This window comes from Pelodiscus sinensis, chromosome 11, assembly GCF_049634645.1.
Source record: "Pelodiscus sinensis isolate JC-2024 chromosome 11, ASM4963464v1, whole genome shotgun sequence".
In the NCBI taxonomy this organism is placed as follows: Eukaryota; Metazoa; Chordata; order Testudines; family Trionychidae; genus Pelodiscus; species Pelodiscus sinensis.
In genome coordinates this window covers 45,701,678-45,722,548 of record NC_134721.1, presented here as the reverse complement: position 1 = coordinate 45,722,548, position 20,871 = coordinate 45,701,678, and the positions used below count along the sequence as shown (strand labels likewise).

General features: G+C 65.8%; 1 protein-coding gene across 1 annotated transcript in view; it reads right to left on the bottom strand.

The window, feature by feature from the left end:
* Positions 1-17,246, bottom strand: part of MST1R (macrophage stimulating 1 receptor) — a 37,128-nt gene extending 19,882 nt beyond the window's left edge. The window contains 2 exon segments of the mRNA XM_075939561.1: positions 13,173-14,498; positions 17,160-17,246. Of these exon segments, the coding sequence (XP_075795676.1) occupies positions 13,173-14,393 (1,221 nt within the window). The 5' untranslated portion in view covers positions 14,394-14,498; positions 17,160-17,246.
* Between the last annotated feature and the right edge of the window lie 3,625 nt (positions 17,247-20,871).

Genomic DNA, 20,871 nt, shown 5'->3' with positions numbered 1-20,871 from the left:
TCGGGATTTGCATGAGATTTGCACGAGATTTGTACGGGATTTGCATGAGATTTGCACGAGATTTGTACGGGATTTGCATGAGATTTGCACGAGATTTGTACGGGATTTGCACGAGATTTGCACGAGATTTGCACGGGATTTGTACGGGATTTGTACGAGATTTGCACGGGATTTGTACGGGATTTGCACGGGATTTGTACGGGATTGTAGCAACATGGGCTGGAACTAGCCAAGTGCGGGGCTCATCGCTTTGCTCCGCCTGTCCTCGCCTGCAGCCACATCATCCTACTGTCTGTACTTCATACACACAGCGCCCAGCGGAGCTAACCGGGCCTTCAGCGGGGAACACCCACTGCGCATCTCTCTCCCCCACAGACAGCGGGGGCAGAACGGGCCTTAGGAGCTGTCACGGTGTAACACTTGGATGTGGGGAAAGAGGGATTGTTTGGGGTTTGGTCCCTTTTGGGGCTTGGCTTCCTGCGTTCTGAGCCCCTAGAGCCGGGTCCTCCCGCAGCTGAGCTGTTATCAGTGTCTGTGTCACTCTGCTGGGGGTCTGGGACCCCGTCTCTGGGCAGTGGCTGGGGGAGGCCAGAGCTCCTGGCCCAGCAGGAGAGGGTGGTGGGGAGCCCCACAGGGCAGGAAGGCAGCCGCAGTGGCACGATGAGCACCCGGGGACAACCCAAGGGGGAGTCTGTGATCCAACCCATCCGTCAGCCCCCGTGGGCAGCCAAACAGCCCCGAGCTGCAGCCCAGGCCCCTGAAGGACGCGGACGATCAGGGCACCGGCCAAATCCCACAGCAGCACCCTCGGAAACCCGTCTCCATCCGGCCCCACAGGCAGGCCCATGGGACCCGGCACAGCCTTCCCTCCAGGCCCCCGGCCAGCGTGCTCAGCGGCGGCCGGAAGAGCCCTGGGCAACTGCACCTGGGCGCCCGGGGGCAGGTCCCAGGAAGCAAAGCCCCCTCCGGCCTGCAGCCAGCGGCCCCGGAGACAAGGACACAGCTGCTGTCCCACCTGGGGAGCTGCCTCCCTGTGCACCAGCCCCAGCCCCGATTTCCCTGCCTGCCATGGCCCGGCTCCCCGGGGGGCTCCAGGCAAGGGGGGCGAGGGAGCCGGCCGAGACCAGGGCCGAGCTACACATCGGAGTCTGGCCCAGCCCTGTCACTTGGCTGGCAGCCCGGGGCTTGAGCCAGGGCGACCCAAGAATTCCCCCCTTGGCCTGGCCCCCCCACAGCCAGACGGACGCCCTCCGGCCCATGCCGGCTCCCCTCAAGCATGGCCCCCGCAGGGCAAAGGGCGGTGCCTCCTGAGCCCTGCCCCACAGCCTGCAGGGCAGAGGTCACACCTCTCTCCTCCCGCCCGGACAGGGCGCTCCCCCGCACATCTGCATCTGCACAGCGCCCAGCTGCTGCCCGGAGCCTGGGGAAGGATGCTCCGGGGAGGGAGGGGGCCGTCACCAGCACGCCCATCGTCGGAGCACGGCGCCCAGAGAACCCGGGGTGGGAGGTTCCGCAGCGCTGGGCCGTGAGGGGCGGGCGTTCACTGCAGGACCAGCGTCCGGCTTCCCGCACAAGGGGCCAGCGCGTCTCGCGGCATCGGCCTGAGCCCGCAGGGGAGACGCGCCGCACAGACCCTGCCCCGCAGCACTAGTAGGCTGGCACCCTCCCCGGCAGGGGGCGCGGCACGCTCTGCTCGGCGCTGGCGGCGGGGAGACGCTTCCGATCCCGGGGCTGGCAAGGAGCCAGACTCTTCTGCTGCTTCCCCCAGGCCGCCCTGTCCCCAGCCCAGCCCTCTCCACCCCTCAGGCGCCTCTCCCCATGGCCCCACCCCCTCCAGCCCCAGCCTCCCCCAACCCCGCAGCTCCAGCCTGGCCCCCCCCCACGCTCCCACTCAGCTCCCTGCCTCTCCCAAGGGCCCCGCCTGGCTCCTGCCCTCTGCACTCAGCCCAGAGCCCTGGACCCCAGCGCCTGGCTGCCAGCAAGGGGGGAGCTTTGTGAGGGGGGGAAGAGCCTCCAGCCTGCTCCCCCCCCCAGGCCTGAGGCTCCAGCTGCTGGGTGCTTGGGGCTGTGCCAAGCAGGCCCCCGACTGGCCTGTCTCCCTTCCCGCCCTTGCCTGGGGGGCAGGGCGGGGGCCAGTGAACCCTTCCCCCCAGAGAACTAAGGCTCGGCCCCAGCACCTGGGGCAACGTCGAGGCCGCGCTGCACTGGGTCTCGGAGAACTGATAACCCTCCTACCCCACGTCTGGCTGTGGACTGGGGGCGGGGGTGGGGCCTCCCACACTGGCCCCTCTGCCCCATGCCGTCCTCCCTCCCTCCACACCCACACTGCCCCTCACTGGCCCCTCTGCCCCACGCCGGCCTCCCTCCCTCCCTCCCTCCACACCCACACTGCCCCTCACTGGCCCCTCTGCCCCGCGCCGGCCTCCCTCCCTCCCTCCCTCCCTCCACACCCACACTGCCCCTCACTGGCCCCTCTGCCCCGCGCCGACCTCCCTCCCTCCCTCCACACCCACACTGCCCCTCACTGGCCCCTCTGCCCCACGCCGGCCTCCCTCCCTCCACACCCACACTGCCCCTCACTGGCCCCTCTGCCCCACGCCGGCCTCCCTCCCTCCCTCCACACCCACACTGCCCCTCACTGGCCCCTCTGCCCCGCGCCGGCCTCCCTCCCTCCCTCCACACCCACACTGCCCCTCACTGGCCCCTCTGCCCCGCGCCGGCCTCCCTCCCTCCCTCCACACCCACACTGCCCCTCACTGGCCCCTCTGCCCCGCGCCGGCCTCCCTCCCTCCCTCCCTCCACACCCACACTGCCCCTCACTGGCCCCTCTGCCCCGCGCCGGCCTCCCTCCCTCCACACCCACACTGCCCCTCACTGGCCTCTCTGCCCCACGCCGGCCTCCCTCCCTCCACACCCACACTGCCTCTCACTGGCCCCTCTGCCCCACGCCGGCCTCCCTCCCTCCCTCCACACCCACACTGCCCCTCACTGGCCCCTCTGCCCCATGCCGGCCTCCCTCCCTCCCTCCACACCCACACTGCCCCTCACTGGCCCCTCTGCCCCGCGCCGGCCTCCCTCCCTCCCCCCTGTGCCCCTTCTGCCCTGCACCAGGAGCGTGGCCCTGCTCCCCCAGTTTTGCCAGGCCATGGTTCCTGGCTCACTGCCTGAGCACCACCCATGGGCCACGAGGGCGCTCAGAGAGTGTGGCGAGGCCAGGGGTACTGAGGCAGCCAGGCCAGAGAGGGACTGCATGGGGGGGAGCTGCCTGAGGCTGCTCCTGTCCTATCCAGTGGGGCATGCCAGGCCCCTGGCCACATGCCAGCCTTTGTGCACTGCGCCGTGGCCAGGGGGCGGGACGGGACCAGGACCAAGCTGGTCCCAAGGCCCCTCCCTTACTCTGCCCAACGGCCAGGCAGGCTCGGCTTCCTGTGCGGAGGGAGCGGGGCTTTCCTAGGCCACCCGCCCTGCAGCTGCCGGACCCGCCTGTAGCAAGGGGAATGACTCACGGGTGTTGCCCAACCCCCGGCAGCCACCACATTCCAGAGGCAGCACCCAGCAGCCAGCACTGTTTGTTTTCCTTGTGCAAACAGGCGGCCAGCACAGTCTGTGCTCCCTGCTCCCTCCAGCCAGGGGCTCCTGCACGCCAGAACCCCCCAGCCGCAGCACTGCACGGCCCAGTATCACACTGCACACCAGAACCCCCCAACTGTAGCACTGCATGGCCCAATGTCACACTGCACGCCAGAACCCCCCAACTGCAGCACTGCACGGCCCAGTGTCACACTGCACGCCAGAACCCCCCAACTGCAGCACTGCATGGCCCAATGTCACACTGCACGCCAGAACCCCCCCAGCCGCAGCACTGCACGGCCCAGTGTCACACTGCACGCCAGAACCCCCCAACTGCAGCACTGCATGGCCCAATGTCACACTGCACGCCAGAACCCCCCCAGCTGCAGCACTGCATGGCCCAATGTCACACTGCACGCCAGAACCCCCCCAGCCGCAGCACTGCACAGCCCAGTGACACACTGAACGCCAGAACGCCCCCAGCTGCAGCACTGCACGGCCCAGTGTCACACTGCACACCAGAACCCCCCCAGCCGCAGCACTGCACGGCCCAGTGTCACACTGAATGCCAGAACCCCCCAGCTGCAGCACTGCACTGACCAGTGTCACATTGCATGCCAGAACCCCCCAACCGCAACACTGCACGGCCCAATGTCACACTGCACGTCAGCACCCCCCAGCCGCAGCACTGCACGGCCCAGTGTCACACTGCACGCCAGAACCCCCCAGCCGCAGCACTGCACGGCCCAGTATCACACTGCACACCAGAACCCCCCAACTGCAGCACTGCATGGCCCAGTGTCACACTGCACGCCAGAACCCCCCAACTGCAGCACTGCATGGCCCAATGTCACACTGCACGCCAGAACGCCCCCAGCTGCAGCACTGCACGGCCCAGTGTCACACTGCACACCAGAACCCCCCCAGCCGCAGCACTGCACAGCCCAGTGTCACACTGCACGCCAGAACCCCCCAGCCGCAGCACTGCACGGCCCAGTGTTACACTGCACGTCAGCACCCCCCCCAGCCGCAGCACTGCACGGCCCAGTGTCACACTGCACGTCAGCACCCCCCAGCCGCAGCACTGCACATCAGCACCCCCCAGCCGCAGCACTGCATGGCCCAGTGTCACACTGCACGCCAGAACCCCCCAACCGAAGCACTGCACGGCCTAGTGTCACACTGCACGTCAGCACCCCCCAGCCGCAGCACTGCACGGCCCAGTGTCACACTGCACATCAGCACCCCCCAGCCGCAGCACTGCACGGCCCAGTGTCACACTGCACACCAGAACCCCCCAGCTGCAGCACTGCACGGCCCAATGTCACACTGCACACTAGAACCCCCCCAGCCACAGCACTGCACGGCCCAGTGTCACATTGCATGCCAGAACCCCCCAGCCGCAGCACTGCACGGCCCAATGTCACGCTGCACGCCAGAACCCCTCGCCCGCAGCACTGCACGGCCCAGTGTCACACTGCACGCCAGAACCCTCCAGCTGCAGCACAGCCCAGTGTCACACTGCAAGCCAGAACCCCCCACCTGCAGCACTGCACGGCCCAGTGTCACACTGCACACCAGAACCCCCTGTGACGTAGTGGGGGGTAACCTGCTAACTCTCTGGCTGCTGTCCGTAGCACCACCCAGCAGACAAGCGATGAGTCACTATGCAAAGAGGGTATCCCAACTGGTTTGGCCAGCTGACCCCCATGGAGAGGAACAAAGGAAGGTGGAATGCTGCCCTGGCTGGGGGGCAGGGCTGGAGGAGAGTGGGTTAGTTCCTGGCTGGAAAGCAGGGAAGAAGGAACTGGGGAGGGGGCTCGGATCCCCCCATCTCAAGGGGGCACTGAGGCCTCTTAGCCCCAGTTCCTGTAACCAGATTACATCTGTGCTATGCTGTATCCTGGAGGAGCAATAAACCACCCTCAAGTCTACTGGCTGGTGGAGTCTGATTGTGCAATTTCGGGGTGCAGGAGACGGGGGACCCCAACGCGCCATCACACCCCTCAACCGCAGCACTGCACGGCCCAGTGTCACACTGCACACCAGAACCCCCCACCTGCAGCACTGCACAGCCCAGTGTCACACTGCACACCAGAACCCCCCACCTGCAGCACTGCACTGCCCAGTGTCACACTGCACACCAGAACCCCCCACCTGCAGCACTGCACGGCCCAGTGTCACACTGCACACCAGAACCCCCCACCTGCAGCACTGCACAGCCCAGTGTCACACTGCACACCAGAACCCCCCACCTGCAGCACTGCACTGCCCAGTGTCACACTGCACGCCAGAACCCCCCACCTGCAGCACTGCACGGCCCAGTGTCACACTGCACACCAGAACCCCCCACCTGCAGCACTGCACTGCCCAGTGTCACACTGCACGCCAGAACCCCCCACCTGCAGCAGAGCACGGCAAATGGGTGCTGATTATTGAGAATGGGAAGAGGCGGATCAGCCCGGCTCACAGCTCATGCACAGCTTGCTGGCCACATGGCAGCACTGGGGGAGTCATGCGTCCCGTGGCAGGGCCAACGGTGCCCAGCACCATAAGGCAGCCCATAGCTCCAGCAGGCGGGCTCCAGTTCTCCTGCTGGGTCTGATGCGGCATTTCCACCCCCGCCCGCCCAAGCAGCGAGTGGCCTGCCCTATGCGGGGGACGCGTTGTCCACCTCACCTGCACATCACGGGGCAAAGCAACGGAACCAAACTGGGCTGGTGGGGGCGGGGCAGCGGGAGGAAAGGCTTTCGGGCTGGGGGACAGAAAGCAAGGCAGCTGCCCTGCGGGGAGCCCCCAGTGCTAACCACGCCGACCCGCCGCGCCCTGCAGGGAGCCCCCGGCGCTAACCACGCCGACCCGCCGCGCCCTGCGGGGAGCCCCCGGCGCTAACCACGCCGACCCGCCGTGCCCTGCGGGGAGCCCCCAGCCCTAACCACGCCGACACGCCGCGCCCGGCGGGGAGCCCCCGGCCCTAACCACGCTGACCTGCCGCGCCCTGAGGGGAGCCCCCGGCTCTAACCACGCCGACATGCTGCGCCCGGCGGGGAGCCCCCGGCTCTAACCACGCCGACACGCCGCGCCCGGCGGGGAGCCCCCGGCCCTAACCACGCCTACCCGCCGTGCCCTGCGGGGAGCCCCCAGCCCTAACCACACCGACACGCTGCACCCGGTGGGGAGCCCCCGGCTCTAACCACGCCGACACGCCGCGCCCGGCGGGGAGCCCCCGGCCCTAACCACGCCTACCCGCCGTGCCCTGCGGGGAGCCCCCAGCCCTAACCACGCCGACACGCCGCGCCCGGCGGGGAGCCCCCGGCCCTAACCACGCCGACCTGCCGCGCCCTGAGGGGAGCCCCCGGCTCTAACCACGCCGACATGCTGTGCCCGGCGGGGAAACCCCGGTGCTAACCACGCCGACATGCTGCGCCCGGCGGGGAGCCCCCGGCTCTAACCATGCCGACACGCTGCGCCCGGCGGGGAGCCCCCGGCCCTAACCACGCCGACACGCTGTGCCCGGCGGGGAGCCCCCGGCTCTAACCACACCGACACGCTGTGCCCGGCGGGGAGCCCCCGGCGCTAACTACACCGACACGCCGCCCTTCGCCCACCTTGTTACCTGCCCATGCTGGGACTGGGTGTCTGGGCCAATCCACACGTGGGGGAGTCAGTGGCAAACACACAGCCCAGTGCAGGGGGATCCCGGATCACAGAGCAGAGAGCCCCCCCCGCGTCACGTCTCTCCCCCCTCCAAGAGCGAACTGAGCAGGGTCACTGTGCTTGTGACCTGGGGAAGGTCGGGCCCCTGCCCGAGAAAGCCTCAGCGGTGACATTGTTGCTCCCTTTGGCTTGGGCCGGGCCCGGCGATGCCCTGCAGGACCCGGTGTGACGTAGTGGGGGCTAACTTGCTAACTCACTGGCCACTGTCCTGCCCCCTCCCGCACTCCGGCTCGGTCTGGGAGAGCCTGGCAGGCCCTCGGGGCTCCTCCCCCTGTGCAGACAGCAGGGGGGCAGGTACTCGCCCCAGTCCTGCGGGTGCTGGTGCATAAAGGCCTCCAGCATCTGCATTAGGGTCCCCTGGAACCTGCTGACCAGCCCGCTTTGACGGGCGCCAAACGCTGGGGCCCCGAGCTTCTCCCACAAGCTCCGGAGTGGGGCCGACATGAAGTGGGATCCCTGGTCCGTGAGGACTCCTGGGGGAACCCCACCCTGCTGAAAAGGGCCAGCAGCGCGTCTGCCACCGTGTCTGCCTCACTAGAGGGCAGAGCCATGGCCCCGGGGCAGTGGGGAGCCGTATCCACGGCTACCAGGATGTATTTGTTGCCCATTGGGTCACCTGGCCGACAGGCCCCACTATCTCTAACGCTGCCTTGCAGAACCGCTCCTCTGTGTGGGGTAGGGGCCCCCAAGCCGCTTTCCTCCCATCTTGGGCCTTCCCGCCCCTCTGGCAGGAGTTGCAGGACCGGCAGTACCGCTGCACGGCCGCAAATATCCCCGGCCAGTAGAAGTGTAGGAGCAGCCTCAGCCGGGTGCTCCGGATCCCCCGGCGGCCCGCAAAGGGGACGTCGTGGGCCAAATACAGCAGCTTGCGGCGATACCTTTGGGGGACGACCAGCTGCCGCTGGACCCCCCCCTGCCCTCACCTTCCTGGGGGGGAGCCATTCCCGGAACAGGAATCCCCGCTCCCACAGGAATCTCTCCTGGCCACCTCCCCCCAGGGCTGAGCTGCACAGAGGCCAGCCTGGTCCCTTAGCCTCTGCAAGGAGGGGTCTGCCTGCACCTCCGCCTGGAATTCAGCCGCTGGGGCAGGGATCGGGACCTGTTCCCCACCTTTGCCTAGGTCTGGGGTCCCAGCCTGGCTGGACCCCGTGTCCCCTGGGATGGGGCCCTGAGCCCCCTGCAGGGAGCCCTCCCCTGGGTCAGGGTCGCCAGCCCCTCGCTGGCTCTGGCTACGGGTGGTGACCAGGGTCCTGTGGGGTCCATCTGGCCACTCTTCTAGGTCACCCCCCATCAGCACCTCCATGGGCAAGTGTGCATGGACCCCCACTTCCTTGGGGCCCTCGGCCCCCCATTTCAGATGCACCCTGGATACAGGCACCTTGAATGGGGTCCCATCTATGCCTCTCAGGGTCAGCTGAGTGTTAGGTACCATGTGGTCTGGGGCTACGACCTTGGGCTGGGCCAGCGTCACCTCCGCCCCCGTGTCCCAGTAGCCCGTCACCGTCCTGTCATCCACCTGCAGGGGCACGAGGCACTCGCTCTGCAGGGGCCGCCCTGCCCCCACCCGGTACATGGAGAAATCCGCCTCCCGAGGGTCAGATCTCCCGGGGAGGGGCACTGAGCATCCTTCCCCCTGCTCTGACCTGAGGTTTGCCTGCCAGCCCCTGCCTCTGGGGCAGCCTGCCCTTCCTCCAGCCCCAGCCAGCTAACCCTGGGAAATCCCAGGTCTCGGTGCCTGGTGCACTGAGCCCTCTTGTGGCCTTTTTGCCCACAGCGATGGCAAGTTAGGTCCTGCGGCCCCTTGGGCTGGCTCTGTCCAGGCCCTGGCTGGTTCTCTGGGGCACAGACGACTGGTCCTTGTCTCTTGGGCTCACCTCGTAGGTGACTCTCTCCGTCGCTCAGCCGAGATCCGGTCTCTGCGCGATTCCCTCTCTCTCCGGGACTCCCGTTCACACCCGGACCGGCTCTCCGTGAACTCGTCCACCAGTCTCCCAGCTTCCTGGGGTTCTCCGGACTTCGGTCCTTGAGCCACAGCCTCAGTTTGGGTGGGCACGCTTCATAGAACTGCTCCATCATGACCAGCTTGAGCAGCTCCTCTGCGGTCTGGGCTCCGACTCCAGACACCCACTTGCGGCCGTATTGCGACAAGCGGGAGGCCAGATCCACATAGGTCTCCATCTCCCTGCTGGTCCCCTCGGTGCAGACTCACCGGTCTAGTGCTGCAGCGCCCACAATTCCCAGGAACCGCTTCACTCTGTCTCCAGCACGCCTGGCTTCACGGCTCTTGCTTCTACTGTACCTTGTCACTCGCTTCTGGGAGCTCCATCCACGGGGTGCAGGGTATCCCACTCCTGACACCAGTGTGACGGCGCGTTGGGCTTTCCCGTCTCCTGCACCCCCGTAGTGGCATGGACAGACTCCACCAGCCAGTAGAACAGAAGGAGTTTATTGCTTCTCCAGGATACAGCACAGATGTAATCCGGTTACAGGGCCAGGCCTGAGATGCCTCAGCCCCCCTTGAGATGGGTGAGACTGGGCCCCTAAATCCCAGCCCCTTGCTTAGGCTGCTTCCTCCATGATACCAGATAGAAACTAAAACTCTGTCCCAGCCCTGCCCCCCAGCCAGGTGCTGGTCTCCGCCCCCCTCCCTTTGTCTCTCCCTGGGAGGCTGAGGCTGGGTGTCTGGGTTAATCCACATGTGGGAGAGTCGGTGAGAATCTCCCATCGCAGCGCAGGGGGACCCGGGTCACAGAGCAGACAGCCCCCCCCCCCCCCCCGCTGCGCCACACCCGCCTACCACACTCATGTTGTATGGACAGAGCTCGACTTTACCCCACCCAGCCCATCATGCCCCGGCCGCCGCACTCACATTGTGTGGGCAGAACTCGACTTTCCCCCGCCCGCCCGGCCCGTCATGCCCTGGCCACCGCACTCACATTGTGTGGGCAGAACTCGACTTTCCCCCGCCCGCCTGGCCCGTCATGCCCCGGCCGCCGCACTCACATTGTGTGGGCAGAACTCGACTTTCCCCCGCCCGCCCGGCCCGTCATGCCCTGGCCACCGCACTCACATTGTGTGGGCAGAACTCGACTTTCCCCCGCCCGCCTGGCCCGTCATGCCCCGGCCGCCGCACTCACATTGTGTGGGCAGAACTCGACTTTCCCCCGCCCGCCTGGCCCGTCATGCCCCGGCCGCCGCACTCACATTGTGTGGGCAGAACTCGACTTTCCCCCGCCCGCCCGGCCCGTCATGCCCTGGCCACCGCACTCACATTGTGTGGGCAGAACTCGACTTTCCCCCGCCCGCCTGGCCCGTCATGCCCCGGCCGCCGCACTCACATTGTGTGGGCAGAACTTGACTTTCCCCCGCCCGCCTGGCCCGTCATGCCCCGGCCGCCGCACTCACATTGTGTGGGCAGAACTCGACTTTCCCCCGCCCGCCCCGGCCCATCATGCCCCGGCCGCCGAACTCACATTGTGTGGGCAGAACTCGACTTTCCCCCGCCCGCCTGGCCCGTCATGCCCCGGCCGCCGCACTCACATTGTGTGGGCAGAACTCGACTTTCCCCTGCCCGCCTGGCCCGTCATGCCCCGGCCGCTGCACTCATGTTGTGTGGGCAGAACTTGACTTTCCGCCGCCCATCCAGCCCGTCATGCCCCGGCCGCCGCACTCACATTGTGTGGGCAGAACTCGACTTTCCCCCGCCCGCCTGGCCCGTCATGCCCCGGCCGCCGCACTCACATTGTGTGGGCAGAACTCGACTTTCCCCCGCCCGCCCGGCCCGTCATGCCCTGGCCACCGCACTCACATTGTGTGGGCAGAACTCGACTTTCCCCCGCCCGCCTGGCCCGTCATGCCCCGGCCGCCGCACTCACGTTGTGTGGGCAGAACTCGACTTTCCCCCGCCCGCCTGGCCCGTCATGCCCCGGCCGCCGCACTCACGTTGTGTGGGCAGAACTCGACTTTCCCCCGCCCGCCTGGCCCGTCATGCCCCGGCCGCCGCACTCACATTGTGTGGGCAGAACTCGACTTTCCCCCGCCCGCCTGGCCCGTCATGCCCCGGCCGCCGCACTCACATTGTGTGGGCAGAACTCGACTTTCCCCCGCCCGCCCGGCCCGTCATGCCCTGGCCGCCGCACTCACATTGTGTGGGCAGAACTCGACTTTCCCCCGCCCGCCTGGCCCGTCATGCCCCGGCCGCCGCACTCACATTGTGTGGGCAGAACTTGACTTTCCCCCGCCCGCCTGGCCCGTCATGCCCGGCCGCCGCACTCACATTGTGTGGGCAGAACTCGACTTTCCCCCGCCCGCCTGGCCCGTCATGCCCCGGCCGCCGCACTCACATTGTGTGGGCAGAACTTGACTTTCCCCCGCCCGCCTGGCCCGTCATGCCCCGGCCGCCGCACTCACATTGTGTGGGCAGAACTCGACTTTCCCCCGCCCGCCCGGCCCGTCATGCCCCGGCCGCCGCACTCACATTGTGTGGGCAGAACTCGACTTTCCCCCGCCCGCCCGGCCCCGTCATGCCCCGGCCGCCGCACTCACATTGTGTGGGCAGAACTCGACTTTCCCCCGCCCGCCTGGCCCGTCATGCCCCGGCCGCCGCACTCACGTTGTGTGAGCAGAACTCGACTTTCCCCTGCCCGCCTGGCCCGTCATGCCCCGGCCGCTGCACTCATGTTGTGTGGGCAGAACTTGACTTTCCGCCGCCCATCCAGCCCGTCATGCCCCGGCCGCCGCACTCACATTGTGTGGGCAGAACTCGACTTTCCCCCGCCCGCCTGGCCCGTCATGCCCCGGCCGCCGCACTCACATTGTGTGGGCAGAACTCGACTTTCCCCCGCCCGCCCGGCCCGTCATGCCCTGGCCACCGCACTCACATTGTGTGGGCAGAACTCGACTTTCCCCCGCCCGCCTGGCCCGTCATGCCCCGGCCGCCGCACTCACGTTGTGTGGGCAGAACTCGACTTTCCCCCGCCCGCCTGGCCCGTCATGCCCCGGCCGCCGCACTCACGTTGTGTGGGCAGAACTCGACTTTCCCCCGCCCGCCTGGCCCGTCATGCCCCGGCCGCCGCACTCACATTGTGTGGGCAGAACTCGACTTTCCCCCGCCCGCCTGGCCCGTCATGCCCCGGCCGCCGCACTCACATTGTGTGGGCAGAACTCGACTTTCCCCCGCCCGCCCGGCCCGTCATGCCCTGGCCGCCGCACTCACATTGTGTGGGCAGAACTCGACTTTCCCCCGCCCGCCTGGCCCGTCATGCCCCGGCCGCCGCACTCACATTGTGTGGGCAGAACTTGACTTTCCCCCGCCCGCCTGGCCCGTCATGCCCCGGCCGCCGCACTCACATTGTGTGGGCAGAACTCGACTTTCCCCCGCCCGCCTGGCCCGTCATGCCCCGGCCGCCGCACTCACATTGTGTGGGCAGAACTTGACTTTCCCCCGCCCGCCTGGCCCGTCATGCCCCGGCCGCCGCACTCACATTGTGTGGGCAGAACTCGACTTTCCCCCGCCCGCCCGGCCCGTCATGCCCCGGCCGCCGCACTCACATTGTGTGGGCAGAACTCGACTTTCCCCCGCCCGCCCGGCCCGTCATGCCCCGGCCGCCGCACTCACATTGTGTGGGCAGAACTCGACTTTCCCCCGCCCGCCTGGCCCGTCATGCCCCGGCCGCCGCACTCACGTTGTGTGAGCAGAACTCGACTTTCCCCTGCCCGCCTGGCCCGTCATGCCCCGGCCGCTGCACTCATGTTGTGTGAGCAGAACTTGACTTTCCGCCGCCCATCCAGCCCGTCATGCCCCGGCCGCCGCACTCACATTGTGTGAGCAGAACTCGACTTTCCCCCGCCCGCCTGGCCCGTCATGCCCCGGCCGCCGCACTCACGTTGTGTGGGCAGAACTCGGCAGCCTGGAAGAAGCTGAGTCCCCGCAGCAGCTTGCGCTCGGCGAGGCCGCAGCACTTGTCCATGCCATTGGCGATGGCCTGGTTGAGGAGGCGCACGGGAAAGGCGCACACCGCCGAGTACTGGCGCGGCACGGCACTCCCCGGCTCGCTCTCCGCGAAGGCGCCGAACAGGACCAGGTCCGTGGCATTGACGCTGATTTCCTGGGCCAGCCTCAGGCCCGGCTGGGCCACGTGGGCCGCCTGCAGCACGTTGAAAATCACGTCGTGCCGGTGCTCCCTGTGCGAGCTCTGCCGCCGCCTGCGCTTGGACTCGAAGCGGCAGTCCAGGACCAGCTCCCGGTACCGGCGCACGTCGTGCTCCGTGCTGCTCAGGCGCACCAGCCGCGTGTGGTACGAGGCAGCCCCGGGACTCTCCTTCTGGACGGTCAGGAAGTACACAAAGTCCTGGTCGCTGAAGGAGTACACGTAGGCAATGGGGTAGGAGTCCTGGAACTCCGGCAGCACGGTGAGGGAATGGAAATGAGGGAAGAACCCATCCAACGTGGCCTTTGGTCTCCGGATAGACACTGACGTGGGGCTGTACTGTGTGGCGATGCTGCTATTGAGGGTAGAGGCGATGTAGAAGTAAGAGACCCGGCTGCTTTCGGTCACCAGGACCCTTGTCCCCAGGGAGCTGGCCACGCAGTCAGGGCACTGGGCAGCACTGTTCTCCTCGGCATACAAACAGTACGTGGCACTGACCACAACCAGGCCGTCTTGGACCTGCAAGTCGTGCTGGAAACACCGGCCATGCTGGGAAGTGCCACAGCTGTACAGCCACGGTTCCGATGGGTCCTGCACCAGAACCACGTTGTCCGTGTCTTCAGGCTTCAGGTCACCTTCTGGCTCCTGGCACTGGGCACAGATCTGGCACTGGGCACTGCCCACGGGGCCAGTGACGATGACCGAAAGGATGGCCAGCGTGGGGCTCACCACGTAGATCTTGTTCCGCACGGCCACAAAGAGGGCGGCTGCTCCACTGGGGTCCTCATAGACGAGGAGGTTCTGGATGGGGCCATCCACGGCGAAGCTGGGCAGCTCGTACCGGACAGTGAAGTTTGGGGTAGCGCTATGGGGAACCGGTGGGCACTGCCAAGTGCTGACAGACACTCCAGCGAGCATGGATGCCAGGGAGAGGCAAGCCAGGAAGGAAAGCCCCATGCTAGGGGAGGAAATGCTGCTCCGGGATCCTGGTGCCAAAGTCACCCGAACTCTTCAGCCCTCAGCAGCTCCAGCACCCCTGGAGCGGGGGCGACCATTCTGCGGCTGAAATGCAGCGGGAGACCACGTTGGTCCAGCAGGGACAAGGCGAGCACCCGCCGGGAGCACAACGGCCCCCCTGTCTCCAAGCAGGCCGCTCCTCTCCCCCAACCGGGATCAGCCTCCCGTGCTGGCTGGATCTCTCCAGCATGGCCACAGTGTGTCCTGCCCTGCCCCACCCCGCCCTGCATGCCATGCCACGCCTTGTGTACCCTGTCCCTCCCTGCCCCACTCCGCCCTGCGTATCCTGCCCCTCCCCGCCCTGCATGCCACATCCCGCCCTGCATATCCTGCCCCATGCTGGCCCACCCCGCCCTGCGTATCCTGCCCCTCCCCGCCCCACCCCGCCCTGTGTATCTTGCCTCTCCCTGCCCCACCCCGCCCTGCATGCCACGCCCCACGTATCCTGCCCCTCCCCGCCCCACCCCGCCTTGTGTGCCCCGCCCCACGTATCCTGCCCCTCCCCGCCCCACCCCACCCTGTGTGCCCTGCCCCGCCCTGCCCTGCCCCTCCCCGCCCCACCCTGCCCTGTGTGCTCTGCCCCGCCCCCCCTGTGTATCCTGCCCCGCCCCATCCTGTGTGCCCCTCCCCGCCCTGTGTATCCTGCCCCACCCCGCCCCACCCTGTGTGCCCCTCCCCGCCCTGTGTATCCTGCCCCGCCCCGCCCCACCCTGTGTGCCCCACTCCGCCCTTGGTTTTAACAAGCTGCCACCTTTGGCTCCCTGAACCATGGAAGCTGCTCCAGCGGGGAGTTGACCTTGGAGCATGGCTTGTTCTGCCCCCAGGGCCTCCCTCCCAACCCAGCTCCAACCCCATTTGGAAGGGAGGCACCGGGCAGCCCCTCCGCCATCCGTCACCAGCTGGAGCCAGGACGGGTGGGTTCCTCTGCCTGGCTCAGGCCCCTGCTGTGGAGCCAGGGATGGAGGCTCCAGGGGGTCCCTGCATCTAGTTGGGGTGGGGAAGGTGGCTGTGAGGCTGCCCCAGAGCCTCTGTCGGGAAGGACTGAGGAGCGGCAGGCCTCTGGCCATGCACAGAGCAAACACTGCAGCCGAGCAAGAGGCAAAACTCCCAGCCCCCGGCCCTACCCAAGCACCTTGAGCCCGGCTGCTCCAGCTTCCCGCCTCTGGGGGCGGGCGCCGGGCCCCGGGGCAGGGTGTGGGCAGGTTGGGCGTATCCTTATGCAGGCTGCAGCCTCAGGTCCCATCTGCCAAGGCGCCGGAAGTGCCCTGGCCGTGCCCGCGGGGTAGGCACGGGGCTGTGTCCGCACAGGGAAGCGGTGCCGCTCCGGTTCCCCCCGGGCGACCCCCCGACGCTCTGCGGGACCTGAGGCTGGGCTAAGTTAAGCCCCTCGCCCCGAGAGGCCGCCCTGCCCGCCGAGCGCCCCGTGGGCGGGCAGCACTGCCAGGGCCCGTTGCCAACATGCCTCAGCGTGCCGAGAGGCCCGGGGAACCTGCCTTTCAAACAGCGCGGCCTGGGAGCGGGACCTCGCTTCCTGTGGGTGGGGCTGGGTGGGGCTGCCAGCTGCACCCACGGCCTGATCCCGGAAACTCCCCCCTCCCCCCACAGGGCAGGAGCCAGCCCGGGCAGTGGGGAGAGAGACGGAGAAGCCAGAACGTGGGTTTTCCACGCGTGGTGGGTGGAAGGGCCGCAAAAGCCACAGGGCAGGGCAGGGCCGGTTCTGTCTGACCCCCGTGCCCCTCTGCCCGTCCCCCCACCGCTCCATCCTGAGCACCCCAGCTTAGGACGCGCCCTGGAGACTGTGCCGGGAACAGGGAACAGGGGATCCTTGCACAGTGGCCATAAAACCAGTTTTCACATGCTGACACCCCCAAACCCAGAGACACCCCCTGCCTGCCACCCCCCACCAACACCCCCAAACCCAGAGACACCCCCTGCCTGCCGCCCCCGCCAACACCCCCCAAACCCAGAGACACCCCCTGCCTGCCACCCTCGCCAACACCCCCCAAACCCAGAGACACCCCTTGCCTGCCACCCCCCCGCCAACTCCCCCGAACCCAGAGACACCCCCTGCCTGCCACCCCCCCGCCAACCCCCCCGAACCCAGAGACACCCCCTGCCTGCCGCCCCCGCCAACACCCCCGAACCCAGAGACACCCCCTGCCTGCCGCCCTCGCCAACACCCCCCAAACCCAGAGACACCCCCTGCCTGCCACCCCCCCCGCCAACCCCCCCGAACCCAGAGACACCCCCTGCCTGCCACCCTCCCCCGCCAACCCCCCCGAACCCAGAGACACCCCCTGCCTGCCACCCCCCAACCCAGAGACACCCCCTGCCTGCCACCCCCCCCCCGCCAACCCCCCCGAACCCAGAGACACCCCCTGCCTGCCGCCCCCCCGCCAACACCCCCCAAACCCAGAGACACCCCCTGCCTGCCACCCCCCAAACCCAGAGACACCCCCTGCCTGCCACCCCCCAACCCAGAGACACCCCCTGCCTGCCACCCCCCGAACCCAGAGACACCCCCTGCCTGCCACCCCCCAACCCAGAGACACCCCCTGCCTGCCACCCCCCAACCCAGAGACACCCCCTGCCGGCCGCCCCACGTCCGAGACACACTCCCTGGCCGACCCTAGAAACACCCCTCCAACCATCACCGCCCCCCGCGGGCCGAACCCCCCCCGCTCGGCCCCACACGCCGGGACCCACCGCAGCCGCCAGGCCGGGTGCTCCGCTCACCTGCCCAGGCACCACGGGCCGGGACGCGGTGGGCTGAGCCGGGGGAGGGATCCGGCAGCTCCCGCCCCGGGGCCGTGCTATGGGCGGGCTCCTGCCAGCGGGTCCGCCCCCGGGCCAGCCGGAGCGCGCGCACACACACACACACACACACACACTGCCTGCATATTTACACACTCATACACTGACACACAGCCTGCACAGGTACACACACTCACACACACACACACTGCCCACACACAGCCTGCATATTTACACACATACACTGACACACAGCCTGCACAGGTACACACACACACACACACTGTCCACACTGCCTGCATATTTACACACTCATACACTGACACACAGCCTGAACAGGTACACACACACACACAGCTTGCACAGGTACACACACACACACACACACTGCCCACACACAGCCTGCATATTTACACACATACACTGACACACAGCCTGCACAGGTACACACACACACACACACACTGTCCACACTGCCTGCATATTTACACACTCATACACTGACACACAGCCTGAACAGGTACACACACACACACAGCTTGCACAGGTACACACACACACACACACACACACTGCCCACACACAGCCTGCATATTTACACACATACACTGACACACAGCCTGCACAGGTACACACACACACACACACACACACTGTCCACACTGCCTGCATATTTACACACTCATACACTGACACACAGCCTGCACAGGTACACACACACACACACACACAGCTTGCACAGGTACACACACACACACACACACTGCCCACACTGCTTGCATATTTACACACTCATACACTGACACACAGCCTGCACAGGTACACACACACACACACACAGCTTGCACAGGTACACACACACACACAGCTTGCACAGGTACACACACACACACACACACTGTCCACACTGCCTGCATATTTACACACTCATACACTGACACACAGCCTGCACAGGTACACACACACACACACACACACTGCCCACACTGCTTGCATATTTACACACTCATACACTGACACACAGCTTGCACAGGTACACACACACACAGCTTGCACAGGTACACACACACACACACACACTGCCCACACTGCCTGCATATTTACACACTCATACACTGACACACAGCCTGCACAGGTGTACACACACACACACTGCCCACACTGCTTGCATATTTACACACTCATACACTGACACAGCCTGCACAGGTACACACACACACACACACAGCTTGCACAGGTACGTACACACACACACACACTGCCCACACTGCCTGCATATTTACACACTCATACACTGACACACAGCCTGCACAGGTACACACACACACACACACACACCCTGTATAGGTACACACACACACACACACACACTGCCCACACAGCCTGCATAGGTACACACTCATACACTGACACACAGAGCCTGCATAGGTACACACACAGAGCCTGTATAGGTACACACACACACACACACACACACACACACACACACACACAGCCTGTATAGGTACGTACACACACACACACACACAGCCTGCATAGGTACACACTCAAACACACTGCGCACACACAGCCTGCTTAGGTACAAACTCACACATACACAAACACACACACAGACTGCATAGGTACACACACGCACGCATGCACACACAGCCTGCATAGGTATACACACACACACACACAGCCTTCATAGGTACACAAACACACATCCTGCACATACACAGCCAGCATAGGTTCACACACACCCTGCACACACACCCTGCACACACACAGCCTGCATAGGTATGCAAACACACACACTGTGAACACACCCACACACAGCCTGTATAGGTACACACACATACAAACACACACACCCTGCATAGGTATACACTTGCACACACATTGCATACACACACCTCCTGCGTAGGTACACAATCACACACACTGCACACACAGCCTGAATAGGTAAACAATCACACACACTGCACACACACAGACAGCCTGCACAGGTACACAATCACACACCCTGCACTCACACAGCCTGCATAGGTACACAATCACACACACAGCTTGCATAGGTACAGTCACACATCCTGCACACACACCCTGCATAGATACACAATCACACACACACACCCTGCATAGGTACACAATCACACACACCGCACACATACAACCTGCAGAGGTATACAGTCACACACATACCCTGCATAGGTATACAATCACACACACTTCACACACACACACCCTGCATAGATACACAGACACTGCACACAAACCTTGCATAGGTACACAGTTTCACATACGCTGCACACACACACACACACACACACACACCCTTGCATAGGTACACAATCCCACACACTGCCACTCGCAACTTTGCCCTCCCAGCCCATACAACACACATTCCTGGACTCACACTCACAGTACACACACACTCCATACAGACGCTGATGCACACACAGAGCTACACACGCTCGGAAGACTCATGCGGATACACTCGGCTGTGTATGCACACACACACCCACTCGCGAGTACCTGTGTGCACACTGAGCTGTGCAGGGAAACACACCCATGTTTGCACACAGCTGCCTGCAGCCAACATGCAGATGGTACAGGTAGGCTGTGGCAGCAGGGGAGGCCTGGGGGACCTATTCTCACTGTGTGCTGGGGGGAGGGGCTCCCCCAGCAGGTGACCCCTGGCCTGGGGCGTGGCTGGGAGACAGCGAGTGACACCAGCCTGCCTGCCACTGTCCCGTCTCCCCGGAGCCCAGTCAGTCCAGCAGCCTGAGAAATGTGCCAAGGGGCCCCCCAGCCCTGGCTGAACCCCAAACAGCCCCCTTACGTCTTCCTGCCCGGGAGCTCCCTTTCCTGTCCGCAAGGCCCGGCGGGACTGGCCAGGCTGCACCCCGAAGGGTGCTGTGAGCAAGGAGGCAGCTCAGAGACGTGCACGACCCGCCCAGCACAGCACAGGCCTGCCGTGGCTGCTGGGAGCGCAGGCCCGGGAGGCTGCCTTCCCTTTTCCCACGGCAAGCCCGTGCTGTGCTGGGCGGGTCGTGCACGTCTCTGAGCTGCCTCCTTGCTCACAGCACCCTTGGAGTCCACCCCCATGGAAACACCATTTGTGCCCCCTGCAGCTACTGGATCAGGCTCTCTGCAGACTCTGGCACAGCTCCACTTGCTCCAGGCTTGGCACGGAGCTCTGACGCCAGCCCCCAAGCGTGGTACCGAAACCAGGGAGAATCTGAAACCAGAGGAATGGCGACATCTGTCTGTGCCCCCATTAGTCTGTGGGGTGAAAGCCGCACCAGGATCCTCAGTGACCCCAGCACCCCACCTGCTCTCCCAGTGCTGGGGGAGGGGGTGTTGTAAAACAGGTTGCTATTTAGGGAGGCAGCATTGCCTAGTGGTTAGAACCCAGAACTGGGACTCGGACCAGGCTGAGCGTGTCTAACTCCAGCCCAGCCACACCATGGTATTTCGGCTCTGTCCCCTCCACCCAGTCCTGCCTGTCCACATCTCTCCCATGGTCCGAGGTGGGGAGCAGTGGTTAGAACCTATTTCTCCTCCATCCTTGGCCCTGCTCCGCCGCGCCCTTCCGCATGCCGGCCGGGCAGTCGGAGCAGGCTGGGGCTGTGCTTGGCGGTGCCCGTGCAGGCTGCTCCGGAGCTTATACCTGGGACTT